At 40.1% G+C, this 18,342-nt stretch overlaps 1 protein-coding gene across 1 annotated transcript; it reads left to right on the forward strand.

Annotated features, from left to right (window-relative positions):
- Nucleotides 1-7,429: 7,429 nt before the first annotated feature.
- LOC125278160 (adhesion G protein-coupled receptor E3-like) lies at nt 7,430-17,985 on the forward strand. The gene is made up of 10 exons (XM_048207019.1): nt 7,430-7,643; nt 11,638-11,757; nt 11,868-12,049; nt 12,159-12,320; nt 13,399-13,605; nt 13,683-13,915; nt 15,090-15,156; nt 15,242-15,333; nt 15,411-15,573; nt 17,141-17,985. Exons 1-10 carry the CDS (start codon nt 7,466-7,468, stop codon nt 17,255-17,257), a joined length of 1,521 nt encoding a protein of 506 aa, XP_048062976.1. The 5' UTR covers nt 7,430-7,465; the 3' UTR covers nt 17,258-17,985.
- The last annotated feature ends 357 nt before the right edge of the window (nt 17,986-18,342 follow it).

Here is an 18,342-nt window from a genome sequence, read left to right on the forward strand (position 1 = left end):
TGCAAGTACTAGCCACAGTGAAGTCATTAGATTTTATGTAAAAGTATTGTGTTATTTTTTAAGCAATACTTTTTTTAATGTTTTCACAATAGCTTATCCCTCTGTTGACCCCTGCTACAACTACACTGACCTGGACGATCCATGGAGATCCATCAATAATACAGGAAACTCCAACATGTGTGACACCTCTGTCACCTGGAGCGGCTGGTATCGTCTCTTCATTGATGGCCTGAGCGCTCATATCCCAGACACGTGTGTTGCTCAGTATAGCTGTGGCACTCGTGTCCCACTGTGGATACCTGATGGACACCCAACAGTTGAGGATGGAGTCATCACTCGACATGTCTGCGGTCACAGTGACAATTACTGCTGCTATTTCGGGTCTTTTCCCATTAGAGTCAAAGCCTGTCCAGACAATTATTATGTCTATGAGCTGGTTAGACCAACTATCTGTAATTTAGCATACTGTGCAGGTAATTATATTTACATGAGCTCTTATTATTATTTGTGTTTTTGTTCATTTATATTCATCAGTCATTATTTTTTCAGTTGTTACTAACATCAAGAGCACTGATACAACAGTCACACCAGAGACGACCTCAGCTGGTAATGTAGTCTGATGTTTCTTCTGTTGGATTGTGTTTTGACTGAATGTTTGTGGATCTGTAGAATTAAACAGATGTGTGTGAGTGTGTTTGTGTTTAAAGACAAGAGATAAAAGAGGGTGTGAAATGTGCAGTTATATTATTAAACATTTCCATGAACATCTGGGCACAAGCTGTTATTAAGAGAAATCATGTTTGACAGTTTCCATGAGGTTGCATGTGCAAATCATGATGATAAGATTATTTGCACATTTTGATCAGACTGAAAGTAGGTATAGTGACATAGTCACGTTTAGATTTTAGTTTCATGTTTTTCCACATTTTTTTTTTTCGTTATCCCCACACTCATGGTCACATGGCTGCATTTTTCATTATTGTAAATTTCTGTGTTGGATCAATATTTCATAAATTGCATCTTTCTTTCATTTTGAATCCTACTGATCTGTTTGGTAAATTCTGAAATAGTTGCTTGTAAGAATAGATATTTTTCAGGGGCTATTTTTTGAACATTTTGCAGTTTATTGTATTATTGTCTTCATGCTGATTTCTGTCATTGCAGGTATAAATATAATGCTGCCGGATGGATGCACCGTAAGTTAAGCTTCTGAAATTGAAGTTGTAGAGTTGGACTCACAGTTCCTATCAAAAATAGAGCAAACTAGAGCAGTACAATACACTGTGGATATGTGTGTAAATATGAATGTGCTTTTCTTTTAATTGCTGATGGTTTTGCGGTCCATGTGAATAGCTGTGGGTAGCTGTGAATGCTTAGCAAGCCATTTAAGAGAATGAAGAGAATCACTGATTCGATCTGTAAAGCTCTGAAGCAGTGTTTTGAAATCGGCCCATCACTATATTGTTGAAAAGTCATTATTTTGTTTTTTTGGCACACACAAGTATTCTCGTCGCTTTATAATATTAAGGTAGAACCACTGAACTCACATGAACTCTTTTAAATCTGTTTTTAGTACCTTTATGGATCTTGAGATTTTCAATGGCATTGCTGTCTATAGAGGCCTCACTGAGTCATCTGATGTCATCAACAATATCTTAATTTGTGTTCTGAAGATGAACAAAGTTCTTAAGTGTGTAGAACAGCATAAGGGCGAGTAATTAATTACATTATTTTCATTTTTGGGTGAACTAACCTTTTAATACTTAGTTTTTTAAAAAATGTATTGTGAAAAATATTGTGAATCGCTGAAGCATCCAGTAACGCCACGGCCCTTACCGTTAGTTGTCACATGTGCTTCAGTGGGAATGTAAATAACGGTGTCTATATTGATGTATCAAACCACCCGAACCAGACCCAGATAGCAGTAATGTTAAAGAGGATCAAGCAGAACCTCTGCAAACACGGTTCCCTTTCGTGGGAACTATCGACGCTACGCCGGATGACGTGATGGGAACCCTCTGTATTTTGTGTTCGTGAAGCACCTCTGTATCCAACCAATGAAAAGACGTGACGTCAGAGGCGGGTGACATCATGGATCAGGAAGCTATAAAGCACACCTGAACACAAAGCACGCCAGCTTCTGTTGTCTTCAGCAAGCGCTCTCTGTATCTTGTCTGTCTTATTTATTGTTGTCTGTCTGATATATATATTCACACAGTGATCTCTTCGTCGGAGGACAAGAGTTTCAAAGTACAAAAATAAGACAAAAGCATTATTATGGCGGAAAAGCAGCAGCAGTTTAGAAAGTGTACTCCTCCTTGTCCACGCTTCATAGTGACAGGAGATACACACGACATGTGTGTGAAATGCCTGGGGGTTGAGCATGCACAGGCGGCTCTCGAGGGAGCCGTCTGTGTACACTGCAAACGGCTCACCCTCAGAGTGCTGCGATCTCGCCGGGCGCTCTTCGAGGAGAGCGCCGAGGCGAGTGTTCCCCGCGGGTCTGGTCCCGCTGCTGCCGAGGCACAGCGAAGGCTGCACTCGTGGGGTTCACAAATGGATCTAGCGGAGGGGGAAGAGACGGGCGCCGCCCTATCGCTTCCCTTACCCGCTAGACCCAGTGTCTCTCCTTTGGTGGCGGAAGCACGCATAGCGGTTTCTTCCCCCCGAAGAGAGGCACCGACACTCAACATATCTTCCTCCGAGGAGGTTGATGTGGAGAGCGTCAATGAGGAACCGCCATCCTCATCCCCTGCATACGAGGAGCTATTAGAGGTAGTGACCAGGGCAGTAGAAAAGCTGAATATTGACTGGCCCGCAGAAAAAGCTGAAAATAAAGCCAAAAGTAAGCTAGATGAGAGGTTTCTCCCGGTTCGGTCACTACCTCAGCGTCGGGGTCTACCGTTTTTTCCCGACCTCCACACCGAGGTGTCGAGGTCGTGGAAGAGACCAGTCCAGTACAGACTGTATAGCCCGCAAACATCGCTGTACAGCAATATAGTTGGACTGAAACGCCATGGCTATGGGGCGATGCCTCGGGTCGAGGAGACGCTTACGAGCCATCTCTCGCCCGAATCTGCATCGTCCCACAAGACCCCGACGCTGCCCACCAAGCCCCTAAAGACAACTTTGAGCTTGGTGGGCAATGCTTATTCGGCGGCAGGTCAGGCGGCTGCATGCCTTCACACAATGTCGATCTTGCAGGCATATCAAGCCGACCTGCTAGGGGAAATTGATGAGAGCGGGGAAGCGTCCTTCGAAGCATTGCACGAGATCAGGAAAGCAACAGATCTAGCTCTCCGGGCCACCAAGGAGACGGCCAAATCCATCGGCCACTCTATGGCAGCCCTGGTGGCCACGGAGAGACACCTTTGGCTCAATCTTTCAGATATTAAAGAAAGAGACAAAAACTTGCTTATGGACGCGCCGCTGTCTCCTGATGGCCTGTTCGGCGATGCAATGTCATCTGTCGTCGACAGGTTTCAGGAGACACGGAAACAAACAGCGGCATTCTCTAAGATCATTCCCCGCCGCTCTCATCCCCCCGAGCAGCCTCGGCCGACAGCCAGCTCCTCAGCCCACAGGGCACAACAGAAGGCCAGTGTCGCCTCCCGCACTCCCCCACGTAGATCCTGGGGACCGGGTCGGGCGGCACAGGCGAAGCCTTCCGGGGGTAGGACGGATCTGAGGACCGTCATTATCTCTCGGAAGGCTTCAAAGAAGAGATCCTGACATCTATAACGCAGGATCTCTTGAGGGCAGCCCCCTCCGGGAGGATTCGGATATCGGGTCCTTCCCGGTGCCCTCAGGGGACCGTTCTGTCAACCCTGCCACCCAGTGTGCATCAGGACACAGCGGTCTCCGCCGATCCTCCGAGGAGGGTCGGTCAGCGCGTGGTTCGTTTTTCTGCCGGTGCGCCGCGTCAGATAGACGAGCCAAGTGCTCAAAAAACACCAGAGACCAGTCTCGAGAGGCTGGTTCCCTTAGTAGAATATTTGGAAGAATGGAAAAGTCTCCCAAACATTTCGAAGTGGGTGCTGCTCATGATAGAACAGGGTTACAGAATTCAGTTCGGTTCTCGTCCGCCCAAGTTCAAGGGGGTGCTTTCCACAGTGGTACCCCCAGAGCAGTCTCTGGTGATGGAACAAGAGGTTACGACGCTTTTGCAAAAAGGGGCTATAGAAAGGGTTCCCCCTCCCAGCAAAATGTCGGGTTTTTACAGCCGCTACTTCATTGTTCCAAAGAAGGATGGAGGGTTGCGTCCGATCATAGATTTACGTTTACTAAATCGATCTGTAAGAAAGTTGAAGTTCAAAATGCTTACACTCAGACAGATCATTCCTCAGATCAGGTCCGAGGACTGGTTTGTAGCGATAGATCTGAAAGACGCATACTTCCATGTATCCATCCATCCTTCTCACAGGAAGTTCCTCAGGTTTGCTTTCGGGGGCGAAGCTTACTAATACAAGGTTCTTCCCTTCGGCCTCTCTCTCTCACCCCGCACGTTCACGAAGTGCGTGGATGCAGCACTGGCTCCGCTGAGACTCCAGGGCAACCGCGTGCTGAACTATATCGATGATTGGTTGATACTAGCTCAAACAGAACAACTGGCACTTCAACATCGAGATGTTGTTCTGTCGCACATGAAGAGGCTTGGGCTGAGGCTTAACGCCAAAAAGAGTGTGCTGGTCCCGAGTCAGGTTGCAAATTACCTAGGTGTAATCTGGGATTCCACCACGATGCAGGCGCAGTTGTCCCCTGCTCGTGTGAGTTCCATTCTCGGGCCGTGAATGGGGTGAAATTAGGCCAGTCACTCACTGTAAAACAGTTTCAGAGACTGTTGGGTCTGATGGCAGCTACGTCCAACGTCATTACTTTTGGCCTCCTGCATATGAGACCCTTACAGTGGTGGCTCAGGACCAAGGGGTTTTCCCCGAGGGGAAATCCTTTTCGCATGATCAAAGTCACGCGGCGATGCCTTCGTGTGGAAGAAGCCTTGGTTCCTAACCCAGGGACCCGTGCTGGGGACTTCTGGTCATCGTGTAATGCTTACGAGAGATGCTTCCCTCACGGGCTGGGGAGCGATCATGAGTGGTCGCTCGGCTCAGGGTCTCTGGGAGGACCATCAGCGCTCCTGGCACATAAATCGGCTGGAGATGATGGCGGTGTTTCTTGCATTAAAACACTTCCTCCCAGACCTGAGAGATCATCATGTGTTGGTCCGCACGGACAACACTGCGGTGGTCTCATACATCAACCATCAGGGGGGCTTGCGGTCTCGCTATTGTGCTCCAAGGGCTGGCTGAGGCTCCCTTTGAGCCGATAGAGGAGGTGTCAGACAAGTTCTTGACACTCAAAACCATTTTTCTTCTGGCTGTCTCTTCTCTGAAGAGAATTGGTGATTTACAAGCGCTGTCAGTCGCTCCATCTTGTCTCGAGTTTGCACCTGGTATGGTGAAAGCCTTTCTGCATACCAGGCCAGGTTATGTTCCAAAGGTTCCAACGAGGGTCCCAGGTCCAATTGTACTTGAGGCTTTCTGCCCGCCTCTTTTTGCAAGTTTGGATCAGGAAAGGAAGAATCTGCTTTGCCCTGTAAGAGCATTAGATGCGTATGTCCACAGAGCTGCCCTGTGGAGGAAAACAGAACAGTTGTTTGTATGTTACGGGTCCCCTAAGAGGGGGGGCCCAGCATCTAAGCAGCGGATGAGCAAGTGGGTGGTCGAGGCCATCTCACTTGCGTATGAGACGGTGGGGTACCCGTGTCCTCTAATGGTGCGTGCTCACTCCACGAGAGGTATGGCCGCGTCCAGAGCTCTCTTATCTGGTGTCTCTATAGACGACAATTGTGGTGCGGCTGGATGGTCATCCCAGCACACTTTCATCAGATTTTATAATCTTAATCTTAACATCACTCCGGGAGCCAGGGTGCTACAAGATAGCAGCCAGGCACTCGGAGACACGGCGTAGTTGGGATTGCGTTCCCATCACGTCATCCGACGTAGCGTCGATAGTTCCCACGAAAGGGAACGTCTCGGGTTACGAGTGTAACCCCTATTCCCTGAGTAAGGGAACGAGACGCTACGTCACGTGGCCGTATCTCCTGCATACCTGGTGCGCTTGCTTCAGACATTTTACAGAAGCTGGCATGCTTTTTGTTCAGGTGTGCTTTATAGCTTCCTGATCCATGACGTCACCCGCCTCTGACGTCACGTCTTTTCATTGGTTGGATACAGAGGTGCTTCACGAACACAAAATACAGAGGGTTCCCATCACGTCATCCGACGTAGCGTCTCGTTCCCTTACTCAGGGAACAGGGGTTACACTCGTAACCCGAGACGTTTTTAAAGGATGTTTCTGAATGGTAAGTATTTCCATTTGTATTTGTGTCAAAGTGTTTAGATATGCTGTCACTTGTAAATGTTACTGCTGTTTATTAGCTTTCAATATACGGTTTCATCCTTATTAAAGCTTTACTGTAGCCGAATACATGACTGAGTAGTAGCATTTTTGTAAAGGTATCATTTAATTTATAGCATGAACAACTGTCTATGAACATAGAAGTTTAAATTTAGCTAACTGGCTAGCGAAGCAAAAACGCGTTGGTCTTTGTTTGCATTCTTGATGCAACCAAAAAATAGCAACATAATACATTTAAAAGACATGTACAAACAATAAAACATACTTACAGTTTGGGGCCGATAAACAGCAGCTTCTGCTTTTAAAGTGGGAACTGCTTCATCTTTCAGTAAAAGCCTTTGTGCAAATCCAGCATCGAACTCGTGTAGATTCTGGAAGCTGTCTTCAGCGCCGCATTCAGTGTAGAAAATATCACAGATTATAATGGGTTCTATTAACTTTTGACGTGTCATGCGTGTCCAGTGTAGACAACTCTTTGCCTCAATAATGCCGCATGACATGGCCTCACCGACTATGTTGCATGTTCCCTTGGGGAATTGCAGGATTTATTATGTCTCCATCCCAGGAAGAAGCTTGTTGTAGTCCAAACCAGTCGTTTTTGTAGGCATTAAACTGCCATACCTTTAAAAGACAATATCTCCGTTTGCATTGAACTTTCAGCGCTGTAACTTTGCAGATACTGTTTATACTCAAGCAGCAACATTACACACTAACTAAAGTTAAAAAAGTGGAATTGCAATGATCCACCCCTTTAAAGATGTCACCACTCACACATCAAAATCATCAAATTCTTCTCAATTGTGATTTCAGAATCCAGCTTCTATAGAATGTCTTCAAAATCTTCTTGATCGGATCGAGAACATTACAGCTCAAGTGCTTCCTGTGGATGTAAGTCTTCAAGAGAAAAATGATCAAATAATCAAATAAAATGTAATTGTCAGTTACATAACGACTGACATCACAGTTCTGATTAATTGGCTGTCTTGATATTTACATGTTCAGTAATTGTATTTTTCTGATCAATTAGACTGTGTCCAAACTTTTGAATATGGTGCTCAACACTTCAAAGATTTTACAGTCATCATCATCATCATCATCATCAATCAGCCCAGCTGAACTCGCCTACTATGGAAACCGTTTGTTATTAATCAACGAGAAACTCATCTCTACATTGGTGAAGCCAACAAACACGAGTGGCAATGTCAGTTTTGCTCTTGCTGCTATAGGTGAGTGGAGATACAGGTATTATTAATGATTAAATATGACGTCAGGGAGTTTATATATTTGTTTATTTGGATCCTCATTAGACACTACTTAGATACTTTTCCTGGATATAAAAATGCATTAATCAACAAAAATAAAGTTAAGTCAATAAAACATACAAACCCAAAATTCATTCCAAATATCAAAATGAACAATTTACTATATATTGTGCCATTAAATATTCCTTTAAAGATTTGTTTAAGATGCATTTTACATGTTAAAAAATATGTAATATCCGATGTAAAATCATTCTATATTTTCATTCCTCTACACATTAAAGTCTGTTGCTTTGCACTGGTTTTTGAAACAGTTGACAATACAATTGACAATAGGAACTTTAGACACAGAAACATTTAGTATAAAACAAAGCAGGGAAATAATCGTCCTATCCTTCACCAAAGGCCAACCTACATTTTTGTGCATTCTTATTATATTATCCCTTATTTATAAGTAAGAACCATTATAAATGGTAGGTGGATCGTGTGATAAAACAAGAATATCCCCATCCAGGCATTCGCATGGTTCGAAAGCTAAAAAGCCTTTATTAAGTCTATATCTTAAAAAACACCAACACATATTGAAGGCCTGTTTGGGCTGAAACACATTGGTGTTTTTTGAAGATGTAGCCCTGTCTTATTATAAAAGCTTTTTACCTTTCGAATATGCGAGTGCCTGAACATGGATTTTCTTGTTTTACAACAGGATCCACCTACCATTTTTAATATTTTGCTCCCCTTCTGGAGCACCCATAGTTTTGTTTGTGAGTATCAGATGCTCTCCTTGATATATTTTCTTTGATCAATAATAACCATTGTTTGCACAATTTGAGAAATGCAATGTTTTGACCACTACAGTCTACTGTCTAATATAACTCCAAGAAGTCTTGTTTCCTCTACCTGTTCAATAGGCACACTCTTTACAGACAGATTTAACTGTGGTTAGAATTTAACTTTAAAATTTGATCCAAATACAGTGCTTTTAGTTTTTATCTAATTTAGAACAAACTTATTATTCCATACCCACTTTATAACCGATTATAATTCCTCATCCAGAGTAGTAGACAATTGTTCAATTGATTTTGCTGCTAATATAATATATAATGTAATGTATGTAATATAATGTTGTATCATCTGCATACATGACTGTTCTTGCACACTTTAAAACAAAATCATTGGTAAAAATAGAAAAAAAAAATCATTGGTAAGAATAGAAAAAAAAATCATTAGTAAGAATAGAAAATATTAATGGTCCCAAACAACTTCCTTAAGACACACCACATTGCAGCTCTTTCACCTCTGAATAATTTCCATTATGAAATACACATTGTTCCTCATTAGACAGATCACTTTTAAACCAATGTACAGTATGAGGAGTAAATTTGTAACATTGCAATTTGTTAAGCAATTATTTATGATCCAGTACATCAAAAGCTGAGCTAAAATCTAACAAGACTGTTCCTACTAAGTTATTGTCATCAATCTATGATAAGGAACCATCCATCTTTCATCTGTGTTAATGCTGTTCCTGTTGAATGTCCCTCTTGATGTGCATGCTGAAAATCATGGAGTAAATTATTCTCTTTAAAGAAGATTTGAATCTGCTCACAAACTGTCATTTCCAATACTTTGCTAAGGACTGATAACAAACTTATTGTTCGAATTTTGGCACCATTAAAACCCAGTGGTGCATTTTTCTGTAGAGGAATAACCTTTGCTTCTTTCCAAGCTAAAGGAAAAATATGTTTTCAATACTTATATTAAAATGTGGCAAACAGGTTTGGCTAAACAGCTGTCTTATAATTTCACAAGGCGACCGTCCAAGTTATTTATTCCCGGTTTATGTGTTTATAGTTGACCATTTTTATTCCACTTGTTTTATATTTACCTTGTTCAATTCAGAACAGAGGGATGGCTTATCACTTTTCTTCACACAAAATTTCTTCTTTTAGTTTATCAACATTATTGATAAAAAAAAAATCATTAAAATAATTTGCAATTTCATATGATTTAGTTAAAAATTAATATAGTCTAGAAAGCAGCTGTGGATCAACAGTGATGGACAACAATGGCAAATGCAGCTACAGCAAATATATAATTGTGTAAAATTATAAATATATAAAAGTATATGATCTAACCTTTGACCTTTTAAATGACCTAATTGTTAATAGAGCTTATTTTTACATTGTCAATTAGCAGATTAACCCTTTCGCACGCAGTGTTGCCAACTTAGCGACTTTGTCGCTAGATTTAGCGACTTTTCAGACCCCTTTAGCGACAATTTTTCAAAAAAGCGCCTAGCGACAAATCTAGCGACTTTTTGGACAAACTTCAGTAACTTTTCAAATGTCACCAGCACTGTCCTGTGAGCGCGAGGTCTTGCTTTCCCGTTGCCGTCATTGAGTGGCTGAGAGGAGCAGCAGCACCGTTGAGTGCACGGCATCTGACAGACGTGAATGAGCGAGTACGAGCACACAGTGTTGCCATGGACCAAACACTATTTCTGATTCTCCTTTGTTTTATATTTAAAGAATTTAGTTTGATGGTTTTGATTTCCATTTTTCTCGTGTGCTTATTATCACTTATTTTACTCACTATCACAGAGCTTTAGTTCATCCAGTTTCCGAGCTCTCTGAATTCATGTAATTTACAAATGTATAAAAATGTCATTCATTATATCATACGCGTTTTGTTGCCGGACAAAAAAATAAATTATATATATATGAGAACAGCTTTATTTGACATTCGGCTATATTATATTATATTGTATTAAAATACAGTAGGCTATGTGAGCACGGATTAGGAGAGAAAACACATTAGACAGGCAGAATGCAACCGACGTGATGACGTCACGAGTATGCTAATTTACCCATGACGTCATCTAGCGACATTTAGCGACTTTTTGGGTAGGCTTTAGCTACTTTCCTTTTAAAATAGTTGGCAACAGTGTTCGCACGTAAGTTTTAAATATTCTGTCTGACCCCCCAGCGTGAGTTTTTTGAAGCGACCGTTATTTAGAACGTATCACTTTATGGTTTCCATGGTGACGCGTCATTGCTTGTTATGTGACACACCGCAGCACTGTATGAATGATAATCTGCTTTCATTTAATTTTTCCTTTGTTATTCAAAATATTCACAAATTTGTTGACTATAGCATGAAATATCTAATATTCCGATTGACAAGTGTATGTGTTTTGCAGTTTAAACACCTTTATAACGATCATGTTAGTTGAGCCATATGCGCGATGGGCGCCGCCATGTTGGTTTGCGCTGCACAGAGAATCGGATCTGTTGGATTTACAACCCGTGAATTTATCCACTTCTCCCGAAATACATGAAAGTAAGTGAGTCGGTGAACTGGGGAAGAATAGAGTAAGCTTTAAAGTTACTTTCACAATATGTATCTGATATGAATAAAACGTGTCGTCTAATTATAATGGAAAGGGTTGTTCTATAGACACCATTGTGTATTTTACAAACTCTAAATATATTGTTTTGTTAGTACTCGTGTGTATTTAAATGTCTGAAATCTACAATAAACATTATTTGGTTGAAAACACTGCATATATGTAATATAGCGCTTCGCGCGTCCGTCTCTGGTTTAGCGCCAGCCACAGCGCGCACACACATTTGAATTTGGCAGTTGATCACGCGATGCACTGAACGTTCTAATCACACCGGTGTGATCGTACGTTCCTGGGGCCAGACAAGTCTGATCACACCGGTGTGATCGTACGTGTTAAAGGGTTAAATCAACAAGTGATTAAATCAATAACATTTGATGTTACAAAACATTGTTTTAAAGTAAACAGAAGAGTTTAAACTAGTAATTGGAAGAAATAGGCATTTTATTTATTTGTCTTTTATTGTACTTTTTTTCATTTCATACATTTTTTTATTTGCACATTTGTGAATCGACTTTAATTTAAAAAATCATAACTTCTTATTTTCTAAATCAGAGGTTGAAGTCTTCATGGTTGGACCAAATGTCACCTTAGATAAAATCCCTCGACTTGACACGACAAATTCTTCTGTGGACATTGATCTCATTGGGATCGCCAAGAACAACAATGAAACAAGTATGTGAGATGTTTTAATAAAAATATTTTAGAAAATATATCACTAAACCCCATTTACCAGAGGCTTTTCATTGTGTTGAATACAAGTTTCTTCTGTTTCTGTCACACAGGATCAGCTGCTGTGGCTTTCATGAGCTACAACACAATAGAGAATCTACTGAAGCCCGACTTCTTCAACACATCAAATGACACGATTAAAACCATGATGTCCACCGTGATCTCAGCTACTCTTCCCAAAACCACCAACACTAAACTCACCAAACCAGTCAACTTCACCCTCAAACACATCAGAGTGAGAGACTGAAATGTGCTTCTGTCCAACCTGAGAACCGATGAACATCTGAAAACATCTAATATTCAGTCTTGTAATATTTTCTGCATGTTCTTTCTTCTTTCTGCAGGAGTTCGACCCCAGCGGTTCTCTGTCCTGTGTGTACTGGAATATCAGCGAGTGGATTGTAGATGGTTGTTCTGTTTTAGAGACCAACAGCAGCTACACTGTGTGTTCCTGTGTCCATCTGTCAACATTCGCTCTCATCATGCAAACCAGCACACCACCAGAGGTACGAGAACATGTCAGACAGGTGAGATTTACACCATGATGGAATGGTGTGTCTCAGGCCTGGTACCAGAAGATTGGTGGAATAGTCTTCTAACAGACTACTTGATTAGTAAGGTTTTGTGATGCTTTTTTTTCTTCAATTTTGTGCAAGTGGATAAATTTAAATAATTGACTTTTTAGTGTGCTTTGGTATGCTGATATAGTCTGCAGTTATCTCTGTAAACACTCAGAGATGTTTCAAGACAAGTTCAAGACAATTACAGACAAACTTCAGTTCATCAGATGTGAGATAACCGTGTTGTAATCCATTGCGAGGATAGATTGTTTTGTGCAGCATTGTGGCTGATATATTTTAATCAACTAAATATACTGTATGTTGGTTATGTCTATTCAGAATGACTTATGAGTAGCAACCTTTTTATTTTGGGTATGTCATTTATGCTCCACTTGCCAAAATGGGAGGCGTCTAGAAAAGGTCCCAATATAATCACGGCAAAGTTCTTTTTCGTTCTTCATTTAGGGGTAGAAGAAAAGTTCAAAAAAGTTCAGAGATGTACTGTTATTGAACATCTGACATTTGAACATCTGATCATAACAACATGGGTATGTTAGCACAAGCTCTGCAAATTAGTACTCCAGTAAAGTCATGTCACGTTTATTTATATAGCATTTTATTCAATAGATTGCTTAAAAGCAAGCAGCTTTACAGTATTAAACATGAAAAACAGTGTCACCTCCTATGACATTATCATCACGGACCAATGGTATTATGAAAGTGTTTTGCAGCTGGAATTAACTTTTCCTAAAAGTTTGCTTTAGCAATCCATTTCGGACTCCCAAAGAGAACCCAAAAAAACTTTGTTTTGGCCTGATTTTGTTTGAAATGACGTCACATCAGTTTGTTCTTCGATTTCATTTGAAGTATAACAGGGCCTTAAGGGGTTTCATTGAAATCAAGGTACCAATTTTCTGGTGGAGATTCACTTTTCCCTAATAATATTTGCAAAAGCTACAAAAACTGAGGTGATAAAAACAGTTGGAATTTGTCTCACGTGTTCTTGTTTAAATTTTTTCCTCAGAGAAATTCACTGCTGGATCTGTTGAATTTGGTGTGTGTGATCGTGGGGCTGGTGTTCTTCAGTTTGGCCCTGTTGACCTTTGTCCTTTGTCAGTGGAGTCCTGGAGTGAATAATGTGGCTCGAATCAACATCTGCATCAGTCTTCTGCTGGCTCACCTTCTGTTCCTGCTCACACAACAGTTCCTGAACCTCATACGCCGTCATCAGGTGAGAATGATGAAGGAGCCCTACAGCTCAGCACAGCCTCACTGAGAATCATCATAACCGTCTCTCTTGGTCTCCAGGTGTTGTGTGCCGCGATATCAGGTGTGCTGCACTTCCTCTTTCTCTCCGGCTTTGTGTGGATGTTCATTGAAGCTGTGCTGCTCTTCATCTGTGTGAAGAACCTATCACAGATCAGCTCCAAAAAGAGGGAGGTGCTTAGCAGTGGATTCCTGTGTGTGATTGGATATATGGTTGCTCTGGTTGTGGTGGGCGTGTCTGCTGCAGTGGTTCCTGAAGGTTATGGCAGCAAAGAGTGAGTTTAGTTTAAGTGGCTCACTGATCAACACCTTCATCCACACAATAAATTTCCGGTGTTAAATTAACACCACTCACTGTTCATATGGGAACCATCAGCAGGGTGTTAAAAGAAACAGTGTTAGAGTTAATTAGATACTTAAGTTATTAATTGAGTGATCATTGTTCGATTATTGAAGACACCTGATGATAACGAGCAGAATCACTGAAGGAAAGAGAAACACAAGAACTACAATTGACTGACTTCAGCCACAACCTCAGATGAAATCAACTGAAAAGACATTAAATCTCTCTTATTACAAACCAGACTGACTTTATTTCTGTAATTTGTCTACAATTATCTTTGAGAACTAACAGAGATTTAGGTTTCAGTGTATTATTGAAAATGGTCACCATTATTGTAATCAGTGTTTCATTTAGTTGGGTAGTTGGACTCTGCTTTTTATGTTAATTTGTGGTTTTTGTAACAGTGTTTACCAAAACACATAATCTGTAGCAGAAGAAACCATAAACAAAGATTTTCAGTTGATCTATCTTTCATCATAAAAAATGGTTAACTACTATGTTTAGTAGTTAACCATTTTTAGTAGCACACAAAGATCAAGAATCAGCATTTTATTCTCAACGATGGTGAAACTTAATGTTGCAATGCATGATGGGATTCATGAGTTTTATACTATTGGGGCTCCAAGTATGCACTGTGGCATGTCACTATAGGTGAGATTCATATGCTGATTCTCAACATCTGTGTGTCTGAATGATGCACAATTTCTTTTAAAAATAGTTTTAAAAAATATTTTTTTTTGTTCAAGAAAATATGCATTCAGACACCCCAACATCAAGAATCAACATATGAATCTCTCTCAACAATGGTGGCATGCCTCATGCTGGGAGCCACAATAGTATAAAACTCATGATTCCCATCAGTTGTAGTATTTGTCTTTCCTTCACTGATTCTGCTCGTTATCATCTGGTGTCTTTAATAACTGAACATTCATCATTCAAATAATTCACTTAAGTATCCAATTAACTCTAAAACTGCTTCATTGTTACCTTTAACACTCTGCTGGTGGTTCCCATATGAACACAGAGCGGTGTTAATTTAACACTGGGGAATTTACTGTGCATGTTTGTTCATTGATATTTTTTTGTCTGTATCTTCTTCCAAACAGCTGCTGGATTAAAATGGATAAAGGTTTTATCTGGAGTTTTCTGGGACCTGTTTGTGTCATACTAGCAGTAAACAAATTTTTCATCATGACTTTTTTATTAAAAGGAAAACAGTGATTAATGATTAATTACTGTTTTTTTTCTTACTGTGCAGTTAAACATAATTCTCTTCATCTGCATCACCATCAGTCTGAACTCAACTCTCAAAAATCGGAACGTTGAAGTTTCACAGATGAAACAATCCAAGTAACAAACAATCTACTTTAAAACAACATATAGTCAATAAAGACACCTTCAATTTATTTATTTCTGTTTCTCTGCAGGATTATGACATTTAAAACACTGGCTCAGTTTGTGGTTCTTGGTTGCTCCTGGATTCTGGGTTTCTTCACTAATGGCAGTAAGGAGCTGGAGATCCTCTTCCTGATCTTGAACTCCCAGCAGGGAACCTTCATCTTCCTTGTCTATTGTGTCCTTAATATTGAGGTCAGATATCACTCAATTTACCACCATATGTGTTTAAGTATTTTACTTTTAAAACTATATTTTACACTAAATTATGGCTAATTGTCCAAGTTATCTCCATGAATGAACATTTGAAATGTGTGTTTTTTTTTATGTGGAATTTACATAAATGGTTGTTATTTTGTGGAAAAAATGTAAAAATATTTATTTATTTATTTATTTATTTATATAAATTTAAAACATGCCATAAGTGATGATCACATTAGTGATGAACACCTGCTGTTTACAAGCAGAATCACTGAAAGAAAAAAGAGAAACAAGAACAGAAAAAATGAGAGACCAGCTGTGGCTGACTTCCAGCCATTACACATTATCACACTTAATACTAACAAGTTTGACTTTATTTCTGTCATGTGTCTACAGAAGTGCTTATTTAGAATTAACAGAGGTTCAGATGCTGATGTGTAATTGAATGCTTAGTTTGAAGTCAATGTTATGGTGATTAGTGTTTGCTTTAGTTGGGTTCTTGACCCTAGTTTTTTTACTTTAATGTTTAATGCAATTTCATAATCATATCTTATTCAGAGGCAACAGCTCTTATTTTATGCTTGGTGTGTATTTCACAATTGCTGAAAACTACATCTACATCATGATTCTGCAGATTGAGATCCAGCAGCAGTACACTGTGCACAGAATCTAATAACAATAACAATAATAATAATAATTCCTTACATTTATATAGTGCTTTTCTGGGTACTCAAAACACTTTTACATATGGAAGGGGGAATCTCCTCAACCACCACCAATGTGCAGCATCCACCTGGAAGATGTGACGGCAGCCATATTACACCAGAACGTCCATCACACACCAGCTTATTGGTGGAGAAGAGACAGAGTGATGAAGCCAATCAGTGTATGGAGATGATTAGGAGGCCATGATGGACAGAGGCCAATGGGCAAATTTGGCCAGGATGTCAGGGTTAAACCCTTACTCTTTTCAAAGGACATCCTGGGATTTTTAATGACCACAGAGAGTCAGGACCTCGGTTTAACATCTCATCTGAAGGACGGTGCTTTTTGACAGTATAGTGTCCCCATCACTATAGTGGGGTGTTAGGACCCACACAGACCACAGGGTGAGCACCCCCTGCTGGCCTCACTAACACCTCTTCCAGCAGAAACCTAGTTTTTTCCAGGTCTACCTTCCAGGTACTAACCAGGCTCGGCCCTGCTTAGCGTCAGTGGACAACCAGTCTTGGGCTACAGGGTGATATGGCTATATCACCTACTGCATTATTTAGACAAGTCGCAACAAAACAGCAACAAAATAAATCAAATATAAGAATTAATAAAAGAATAAGGCTGTGTCTGAAGTCAGTTGTAGTTCTTGCGTTTCTGCTCGTTTCTGAACGGTGTTAAATAACACTGGGGATTTTGCTTTGCAGTTTAAGAAAAAAAAAGTGAGACTCTAGTCTCTTAAAACACCTTTTCTTGCCTGTTTATTATGATGAAATTCTACTATGGTTGATGAGTTTCAGTGGTTAAACTGATATCATGAAATCTCTGCTCTCATCTCATTCTTGTCCAGGTCAGACAGCAGTACCGGAAGTTCTTCAGATGTCTTTGCTGTGGACTTAAATCCAACAACATCAAAAGTGTCCAGAAAAAAATGTTGGGGACTAGAGCATCCATATTCAGGAAATGAATGAAGCACCATTATCATACAGTAAATTACCACTACTACAGAATCAATACTTTCAGATATTAACACCAGTCTCAGCTTCTAACTTTAAATTAGTAATTAGCCTTAATGGTCTACATTTTTTATGTAAATCTTTTAACTTTCTTTACTATTAGTTTCTTGGTGGAGGGTTTGTTGCCTCATTCTTTTAGACCTGTGTGTGATTTATTTTACTCTAGACCCCTAAAGTTATTTGTGTTTCCTTTAGTTCACCTTAGACCTTTAAGAATAATGATGAAGACAATAAATGATTGTAATGTTTTGCTTAATATTAATCAGTAAATAATGTATTCCCTGGAACATTCTCATAACTTTGACTAATGTTCTGACAAGGTTCTCTCAAAGTTATGAACAAACATTATTCTGGTAACATTAATAGAGTGTTTGTTCAATGTTATCAGGTCTTTTATTATGTTCTCAATAGGTTAGCATTAAAAAAAAAAACATTATTTATACATTGTTTGTAGAAGGTTTTTTGAATGTCCTCATAATGTTGGGAGAAAACATTCTTTGAACAACATTCTTGGAACATCCTTTAAACATTAGAATGACAACTAACTTCAAATAAATAAGATTGTGTTTGCTCTGTTAAAAAAACATCCTTGGAAAGTGAGAAAGGTTTGTAGCCTGTCCCATAGTTATTGTTCCTAACATTCTTTTATATAAAGTTTATACAAGTTTATTCTGAAAACACCTGCAATTAAAAAAAAAAAAAAAAAACAATTCACTATCACTGCTTCTTTTCTAACTATGACTGAGACCAGAGTCCTACCCGATGGGTGACCCGCCAAATTTTATGTAACGGGTAACCAATCAGAACGCCGAATCCGTCATTTTGTCCGACAAAGCAGTCAGGAGTTAGATTAACCTCAGTGGACTTAAACTTGAAAAATGGTATGTACTGATGTCTTTCCACATTTGAAACAACATTCCTTCTCATGTTCATTCATGTTTATTTGATGCTACTTGACCTCAGTGCTGCGTTTGACACTGTCGATCACAACATACTTCTAGACTGGGTTGGGCTTTCTGGGATGGTCCTTAAATGG

This window comes from Megalobrama amblycephala, linkage group LG1 (genome assembly GCF_018812025.1).
Source record: "Megalobrama amblycephala isolate DHTTF-2021 linkage group LG1, ASM1881202v1, whole genome shotgun sequence".
Classification (NCBI taxonomy): domain Eukaryota; kingdom Metazoa; phylum Chordata; class Actinopteri; order Cypriniformes; family Xenocyprididae; genus Megalobrama; species Megalobrama amblycephala.